At 44.3% G+C, this 9,862-nt stretch overlaps 1 protein-coding gene across 3 annotated transcripts in view; it reads left to right on the forward strand.

The window, feature by feature from the left end:
* Positions 1 to 9,862, forward strand: part of GTF2F1 (general transcription factor IIF subunit 1) — a 208,191-nt gene that overhangs the window by 73,324 nt on the left and 125,005 nt on the right. For all 3 annotated transcript variants that reach the window (XM_086963671.1, XM_086963673.1, XM_086963675.1), the window contains exons 6-8: positions 121 to 291; positions 2,509 to 2,708; positions 2,928 to 3,069. In XM_086963671.1, the coding sequence (XP_086819797.1) occupies positions 121 to 291; positions 2,509 to 2,708; positions 2,928 to 3,069 (513 nt within the window). The remainder of the gene's footprint in view (positions 1 to 120; positions 292 to 2,508; positions 2,709 to 2,927; positions 3,070 to 9,862) is intronic.

Consider the following 9,862-nt stretch of genomic DNA (forward strand, 5'->3'; position numbering starts at 1 on the left):
GTAGTTTATTGTGGTGGGACTGGGGTTGGAAGAGTAGGAATAGGAAGCAAGGTACTGGTGAGTTGATGTTGAAGGAAAAACGTCTTCCCCTATATTGCTGCTTTTCCTTAATTTTATTAGATTCAAAGGGATCAAGAAAGGAGGAGTGACTGAAAATGCATCCTATTACATCTTCACCCAGTGCCCGGATGGGGCTTTTGAAGCTTTCCCAGTGCACAACTGGTACAACTTCACCCCTATTGCCAAGCACCGGACACTTACTGCAGAGGAGGCTGAGGAGGAATGGGAGAGGTAAGTCTCCAGCCATGACAAGGGGCCCAGGATTGCGTGCACATCTAGAAGGAAATCACTGGTAAATTGTTTGTATATCAAAAAGAGTTGGAAGGTGGTACGAATAATGTTTGTTTGCATGAGAGGAGGGAGTTTGTGATAGTGTAACAAGACGACTATCAAGGAGTAAACACTCAGAGGTTAATATCTGACTCCGCTGCACTCTTAATTCTTCGTGGCAATCCGCAAGCTTGCCAATTTCAGTATGCAAATGCACTGAATGAGACTATCGACCACTTCTAAGAAAGGTGTGCTTCAGTGTGAGAGTCCTCTTGTGTTTCAATGCCTCAATTCGGAATCTGACAAATATGCCCCCAAATACTACTTTACGGTCACATGATGCGGTTTATAACTACAATAATGAAGCAAAGGTAGGGGCAGGATACAAATGAAGGTCCAGTACCTGGGCTCTGAAAACAATAATCAGGTCAGCACTGTTGATCTAATAACTACAATACCCAAACAGAATCTTTCTCAACATCTATTGCTGCTTAAAGAAAAACATTTACTACGATCTGTGAAAAAATATAAAGTCTTTTTTATTCTATTCACAAAGGATTTCAAATTTGATCAAACGTTAAATCATTAAACAGTTTATAAATACCTTATATATTCAGTCCAACTTCATTGCATGAGATATTCTTTATTGTACGAAATGACTCCACACCCCACACGTTCATTAACTCCACTCATAAAAACAGTAATTCCTGGAAAGCAAACTCCACCCTCGAAACTGTGTCTATTATTTCCTGGATTGTATTTTACACTGTTAGTCTACATCCAGGAGCCTAAAATCAGGGGAGAGTCAAGACACATTTTGATGTCTCTGTTATGAATATGAACTATTTTCTACAGTACCAGCATCCAAATTACACACTTTATCTATGGAGGGGTTCAAGTCTTTTTCAATCCTAAAGCACAATAGAACCCTCATTGTACGACATATCTATTTTACAAATTATACATAGATAGTAAATATATATATATATATACATCCTCACATGTCAACATGAGCTACGTGCAAAGTGAAATAAACACCTGACACGTGCCCTCATTCCAATTGTAAAATGACTAGTTACAAGTACAGCAATAATACAGCAACTAACTTAAACTTACTTTAAAGCAAAACACCAAAAAGACCTAATGTTCCTTTGAATAAGCTTTCTATTGCTGAATTCCAGGTCTTGTCCTATGCACTACTGTAACATAAATCAAACAATCCTATTTGAGGATGACTTACCCCAAAAAACAATCTCCTGTGGCTGAGCCCCCTTGTATAGTCTGACTCGTACCTAAAAATATAAAGGACCAGGTAAGAATTCATGTAGAGGTATAAAACGCAGGGCTGTACGAGAACTGATTGGGGGGGGGGGGGGGTTTCGGGGGGTTCACTCAGGCTTGCCCGAAAGTCTATTTACCCAGGTGGTCAGGCCTGTATCATATAATTGTTAATATAGGCATTAATATAGTGTTTCATATTAATAATCTACCTATGCTGGATACCGTCTCCACAGTGGTTCTTCGCATGAAACCATATATTGTGTGGTACCTATCGAAGTTCAACTCATAGGGTAACAAAATACCATTCTAAAATGCATATAATTTAGCTTTAATAGATATACATGCCTTGGTTGAACCTACATAGTATGCATGTTTCCTTTCTAATGCCTATCTTAAGCACTGCTGCTAACCCTGTGCTTCAATTGTGCTTTGATCCAGCTAAAATAACTTAATTGAGGGCTACAGTAGATTGAGAAACCTGCCATGGTATGGTTTCAACTGAATTGAAAGATCCTAATTGCCTTATCCCTCTGGGGATGAAAGGGGTGCTCATTAGTATTTATTTCTTACTAAAATCGTTTTGTGCTATTTAATTTGACCTGTGTAATCTATAGCCCTGTAAAATGGAATATACTGCACTATAAACTCCTAAAAGAAAGCAACACTTGCCCAAGATTGCTGTACATAGTTCACTAACTAGTTTTTTGAAGCATACGTGCAGTCTGAATGTTGGATGGCTCAATTTATTTTGTCACTTTGGGTTGGATAAGGGGTTAATGAAGTCTGTGGGCTCAGACGGGGCACCAAGCAGGTTGGTATGCCTGTCTTTTAATCTCTCATGTTAGTGGCATCTGCACGTGCCCAACTATTCATGTCACCTTGGTACTCTGCCTTTAGGCGCAACAAAGTGCTGAACCACTTCACCATCATGCAACAACGTCGCCTTCGGGACCAAGGTGATGATGATGATGAAGACGAGGACAAGGAGAAGAAGGGCAAGAAGAAGAAGAAAAAGAAAACAAGTGATCTAAAGATTCACGATTTAGAGGATGACCTGGAGCTGAGCACAACAGAGAGCGAGAGCGGCAGTGGGGGTGGTGAGTGGATCAGAGTGTCGTATCTCTTGAGTGTCATCGGAGGATAGTACAGTTGGGAATGTGACTTGGCACTGCGGCTGCAAATATATCTTGGAAGCTGAGTGGAGACATAAACCTGTGATGTGAATGGGAGATGAAGGCAACAGAGTGTGACAGAGTTGACTGGGCTGGCAGCAAAGCCCCATGAGCATCTTCTCATTTTGTTTTCTCTTTACTCAGAGGATAAACCACCAAAACCAAAGAAAAAGGCAGCACCTGGGAAGAAGAAGAAAAAGAAGGGGTCTGACGATGAAGCTCTGGAGGAGAGTGATGATGGGGACTTTGAGGGACAGGAAGTGGATTACATGTCTGACCAGTCTAGGTAAGATTAAAATGGGGCATCCAACAAATTCAGATAGCGGTGGGGGTTCAGTGTCAGTCCTTGTAAGGAAGAGAAGAGGTTAGCAACCAGTGGCGGCGAGGAAGAGACGGGATGTAGATCCCCTGTTGGTGAGTGCATGCACAGTTCAAGTAAGTAAGCGATAGCGTCTCGAAGTGCTTCTGGTGATGACCAGAGCCCTCGAGGTCTGGGGGTGATGGGGGCACAATGATAACCAGTGGACTTGAGTCGGGTGAGCCACAGCGTCTCTGGAGAATGGGTGGTGCTAATGATTCCAAAAATGGCCCTGATTGAAGTTTTGTCTCTCATTGATGTTGCCACCTTACATTTCCACCTATACCAATTTTGAGTATGGTGTGCCACAGGAGTCCTACCGGAGACTAACTTTGTGTAACATATGTGGCTTCATCGTAATAGATCGGATGAGGTGGACCTTCAGTGAAGCTGTCCAGATAATCATAAAAAATCATTGATTTCTTCCACTCGCAGAATAATTTTATGGACTGAATGAAATATGTAGCAAATTCAAAGGAAAGGAATGGCATTAAGCTTATTACAGACAAGACAGATGTACTGATTTTAGGATAATATCATGTTTGAGGCATATGGGCTGCAGATCACCCACTAGTGCATAGATCGCCATCTGGTGGTGGGCCTGGATGATTACACTTTGTTGTTGTCTTGGAAGAGTCTTTGTTTGGTAGATGACTCCTCCTGTAGAGCATAGTGCGCATGGGCATCGACTCCATCTTCAGATTGTTTTTTTCCGCCATCGGGCTCGGATGTGCTTATCGTTCGATCCCGTTACCGATCTCCTTTCGACTTCCATTCTTCCATCAAACCGTTGGTATCGTCTTCGATCGCGATTTCATTGTTACCCTCGTCGAAAAACTTTGCACTTCTCGATTCCAGTGTTCGTCGGGGCCGTTGGGCCCAACTGTGCCAATGGGCGTTTGGCTCATGGAAAGAACACCCTTCAAGAAGTGCCTTCAGAGTGGACACAGATTTCCCCACACTGATCTACATGAGGTGTGCAATCTGTGCTTATCCCCAGAGCACGAGAGCCGAGTTTGCAAAGCCTGCGCTTTGTTCCATTCCAAGAAAACCATTAGAGACCGTCTAGCTCGAAGAGTCATGGCGCAGTCCTCTTCATCTACACCAGATCTCATCATAGATGAAGCTCCAATCGATCTAGAGTCCAAAGAACAACAGCAGGACAACGTCTATTCCGAAGCAGAGGATTCCGCTTCCGGAGCAGAAGAACAATCAGACGATGACTATCTTCTTCCAGCTGGTCAACAGGTCGTAAGTACAAGCGTCGACCCTGTTCCCACCCCCATACCGGGCCAGGCTTCGGGTCCACCTCCACCTTCGGGTCCACACCAACCAAAAACTCCCCGCCTTCCAGCTCTGCAACGAAGGACACCAAAAAGCCTCTAGGCGACTCGGGCTCGAGTCAGTCTACCGGTCCCGACAAACAAAAAGTCCTTAAACCAAAACTGCCTCCGGCACCGAAGCAACCCTCGGTACCGAAACCAGTCGAGCCGAAAACAAGCTCAGCCCTGAAAAATATCTAACCAAAGCCAACTCCGGCACCAAAAAAAGTCGACCCAAAGTCCACTTCGGCACCTAAAGTTGTCGAAACGTGCTTCGGAACCAAAAATTCCGGTACCGAAAACATCTGATCCGAACAAAAGACACAGCACCGAGAAGGACCGCAAGTCTTCCGAATCTAGACCAAAATCTGCCCCAAAGACTGTATTAGACACTGATAAACAACAAGACAAGTCGGTGCCGAAGAAGGATACTTCCTCAGAAGAGCTTTTTCAGCCAGATCCAAAACAAAAGACTCTTCTTACTCATCCAAAGACTGGACATATCATTACAGTGCCTGAGAAAAGGAAGCTGGCCCCTCCTAAAACATCTCCAGTTCCTCTCAAGAAATATGCTCAAACTTTTCCTGTAAGAATACCTTCACCACTGCCAGAACTACCAGATTTAGATATTTCCCCTGCACATTCGCCATCTACAACACACAGCCCTGCACCAGCAGATGATGATGGGGATGAGGATGACTATTCAGTGGTGGTAGAAGATGAGCAACCCATAGATGACCCAGACAACATTCCTGGTCCATCAGATGATCCCAGGGAAGATTATAACGCGCCAGATGCCCCAGATCAGCCACAAGATGACGCATACCCTTCCAGGCCATCTCCTCCAGATGACACTATAGGGTTTACACAACTCATTCATAGGGCAGCCACCTTTCATGGGGTAGATCTGCACACTGATCCAGTAGAAAAAGACTTCCCTATAGACACACTATTACCATCACCTAAAACCACAACCGCATTACCAATGCTTAAGGGAGTGGTAAAACACGCACCATAGGTATTCAAAGACCCTGTCAGAGCCAGGGTGATTAATCCCAGATTAGAAAAAAAGTATAAAGCGGCTCCAACTGACCCAGCTTACATCCAAGGTCAGTTGCCATTAGACTCATTAGTAGTCTCAAACGCTAGGAAAAGGACTGATTCACCGACAACAGGGGATGCTCCACCCCCTGTTAAGGAGTCCAAACTTTTACATGCTTCAGGCAAACGCACCATCTCGCAAGCAGCCAATGTTTGGAGAATTGCTAATACCCAAGCCCTATTAGCTAGATATGACCGAGCTCACTGTGATGAGCTTGAAACCCTTATGCAACATTTGCCAGACAAATATAAGACCAAGGCTTCTGATTTAATACAAGAAGGTAAGGTCATTACTAATACCTCTATCCATTGTGCTTTAGATACTGCTGACACAGCCTCAAGAGCAATAAATTCAGGAGTACTGTTACGTAGACATGCCTGGTTGCGCATCTCTGGGTTCAAACCAGAAGTACAAACCAGTATCCTTAATCAACCTTTTGAGCAGCTACATCTTTATTGTCCTACAGTTGATAATGCACTCGAAAAAATGAAAAAGGATACGGACACAGCAAAATCCATGGGAGCTTTGCATACTCAAACTCCCAGAGCTCCTTTCATCGCTCCTCTTATAGGGATGCCTCCAAAAATTTCCAAACAGACAACACCTCCTCTTCTTGAAAGGCACCCACCCAATCCTCGCCCAATAGAGGTTATTACAGAGGAGGATATAGAGGAAACAACACTAAAGGTAGAGGCAGAGGTAACAACAACCGCAATACCTCCACTCCCAAGCAGTGGCTTCCCTCCCCTCCCCCAGACCATTCCACTCCTGTTGGGGGAGATTACAACAGTTCCTACCTGTCTGGAACTCATCACCAGAGACAGATAGGTGAGACAAATAATTCAGTCAGGATATTGCCTGGAGCTCACTTCCACTCCTCCAACAATTACACCCGGACAGCGTCCCATGTCACAGGAGCATCTAACACTTCTAACACAAGAAGTTTCCTCTCTACCTCAAAAGAATGCAATAGAACCAGTTCCAGTACACCATCAAAACACAGGAGTTTACTCCCTATATTTTCTTATCCCCAAAAAGGACGGCTCCTCAGACCTATACTAGCCTGAGACCCCTAAATCTTTACATACAATCCAACCACTTCCATATGGTCGCATTACAGCAGGTCCTTTCCCTGTTAAAACAAGGCGACTTCCTTGCCACCCTAGATCTCAAGGACGCCTACTTTCACATTCCCATGCACCAAGCTCACAGAAAGTACCTTTGTTTCGTACTAGACGGTCAACATTATCAGTTCAAGGTACTCCCTTTCGGAGTGACTACAGCATCTCGAGTTTTCACAAAGTGTCTTGCAGTAGGAGCAGCACACTTGAGAAGGGACAACATACATGTCTTCCCGTACCTCGACGACTGGCTAAACAAAAAATCCAAGTCATATCACCAGTGCATGCCGCACACGCATCAAACCATCCACCTGCTGCACAAGTTAGGCTTCACAATAAATCGAACAAAGTCACATCTCCAACCAGCCCTGTCTCAACAGTATCTGGGTGCCACAATAGATACCTCCAAAGCCCTTGCATCCCCCCAATCCAGTAAGGATACAAAGTATGCAAGCTCTTATACAAAAATTTCCACCGCAACACTCACTACCAGCTCGATTGTTCATGCAGTTAATTGGAATGATGGCATCTTGCATCTTCATAGTGCCACACGCAAGACTCCAAATGCGCACCCTGCAACAGTGCTTAGCTAGCCAGTGGAACCAAGCTCAACAACAATTAACAGATCTGGTGGTGGTAGACGACCGGGCACATCGCTCTCTGCAGTGATGGAACACCAAAAACCTTTCCAAAGGGCGGCCGTTCATAGAGCCAGTTCCACAGGTGGTGCTAACCACAGACGCATCTCTTACAGGATTGGGAGCTCATTTAGCACAGCACACAGTACAGGGCACTTGGACACCACAGCAAAACCTACTCCACATAAACCATCTGGAGTTGCTAGCCATTTTCCTAGCTCTAAAGTAATTCCAGCATTACCTGTCAGAAAAGGCTGTATTAGTCGGCACAGACAATATGACAGCCATGTACTACATCCAAAAACAGGGAGGAACACACTCCTTACAGCTCTCCCAGCTGGCGCAGAGCATATGGAGGTGGGCCATTCCTCAAAAAATCTTTCTCTTAGCAGAGCATCTACCAGGAGTTCACAATCAAGTTGCTGATCTGTTAAGTCGTCAAAGACAACGGATACACAAGTGGGAACTTAATCAATCAATCAATCATAAAATTTGAAAAGTGCGCTACTCACCCGTTAGGGTCATAAGGCGCTGGGGGTACGGGGTGCTGCTACTGCTCGAAGAGCCAGGTCTTGAGGCGCCTCCTGTAACTGAGGTGGTCCTGGGTCAGTCGTAGGTGGGTGGGGAGGGAATTCCAGGTCTTGGCTGCCAGGTAGGAGAACGATCTTCCTCCGGTGGTGGTTCTGCGGATCCTCAAGTTCTTCAACCTTTCTTTCATAAATGGGGCCCTCACATTGTTTCTCATTGCACCAACATGGGCAAGACAACCGTGGTACACCGCCCTACTAGAGCTCTCAGTAGTACCACATCAAAAATTACAACTATCTCCACACCTACTAACACAGAACCATGGAGAGATCATGCATCCCGACCCCATACAGCTCAAAATAGCGATTTGGCTCCAGGGGTCTTAGAATTCGGATATCTCAATCGGCCGCCGGATTGCATGAATGTTATAAAAGAAGCTAGACGTCCCATCACTAGGGCATGCTATGCAGCCAAGTAGAAAAGGTGTGTTGTGTATTGCACAATTAACAACATTAACCCACTAGATGTTTCCATCCAAAACATCCTATGTTACCTGCTCCATCTACAAAGATGTAGTTTAGCATACTCCTCAATCAGGTTACATCTTGCTGCTATAGCAGCTAATCTTCAAAACAGACAACATCTGTCATTATTCAGAGTACCTGCCATCAAAGCATTCATGGAAGGACTCAAAATAAGTATTCCTCCCTGGGTACCACAAGCCCCTGTATGGAATTTAAACATTGTTCTCACTAGACTTGTGGGTCCTCCAATCGAACCCTTGCATAAGTGTGAATTACAGTTCCTTTCATGGAAAGTTGCCTTCTTAATTGCCATTATGTCACTCAGAAGAGTGAGTGAGATCCAGGCATTAACAATTCAGGAATCATTCTTACAACTCCATCACAACAAAGTGATGCTAAAGACAAACCCCAAATTGCTTCCAAAATTCATTTCACCGTTCCATCTCAATCAGTCTATTGAGTTACCAGTATTCTTCTCTTAACCACAGACAGTTGCTGAAAGAGCTCTCCATACATTAGATGTCAAAAGAGCTCCATTCTACTATATTGATAGGACAAATCCATTTTGTAAAACAAAACAACAGGTTGTGTCCTTTTCTCCTCCACATAAAGGGAATCCCATTTCAAAAACTGGGATTGCAAGGTAGATTGTGAAATGCATTCAAAAGTGTTACTGAAAGGCAAAACCTACTCTATCCATTCCCCCCTAGGGCTCATTCCACCCATAAACTAGGAGCATCAATGGTATTTTTAGGAAATATTCCCTTAGATGATATCTGCAAAGCAGCTACATGGTCTACACCGCACACATTCACAAAGCATTACTGTGTAGATGTGCAAGCAAAACAACAAGCTAGTGTCGGCCAGGCTGTACTCAAAACACTATTTCAAACAACTGCAACAGATACTGGTGGTCGCCGCTAAGGGAGAGAACTGCTATTCAATCAATGCACTAGTGTGTGATCTGCAGCCCATATGCCTCGAACGGAAAATGCTACTTAGCAGTATGCATCTGTTCTTAGCATGTAGGGCTGCAGATCCACACACGCCCACCCGGCTCCCCGGCTAACTACATCTGTTCCAGTAATATCTTAATTAGATACACTATACATGGACATTTTTTCTATTCTCACACAACTCCATCATTTTCCCAATGGCGAAAAACAATCTGAAGATGGAGTCGATGCCCATGCGCACTATGCTCTACAGGAGGTGTCCTCTACCAAACAAAGACTCTTCCAAGACAACAACAAAGTGTAATCATCCGGGCCCAACACCAGATGGCGATCTATGCACTAGTGTGTGGATCTGCAGCCCTACACGCCAAGAACAGATGCATACTGGTAAGTAGCATTTTCCTTCATCAAGCTAAATGCATGGTGGTCATCACTGGGAGAATGTCCCACCTGAGTAAACTCGGTTCATAATCTCTGGTTTGTTTAGCAGTAATATAGATTGTTCAGCACAGATAGAAAAATGTTCATGG

The sequence above is a fragment of the Lissotriton vulgaris genome, chromosome 1_1 (assembly GCF_964263255.1).
Source record: "Lissotriton vulgaris chromosome 1_1, aLisVul1.2, whole genome shotgun sequence".
Classification (NCBI taxonomy): domain Eukaryota; kingdom Metazoa; phylum Chordata; class Amphibia; order Caudata; family Salamandridae; genus Lissotriton; species Lissotriton vulgaris.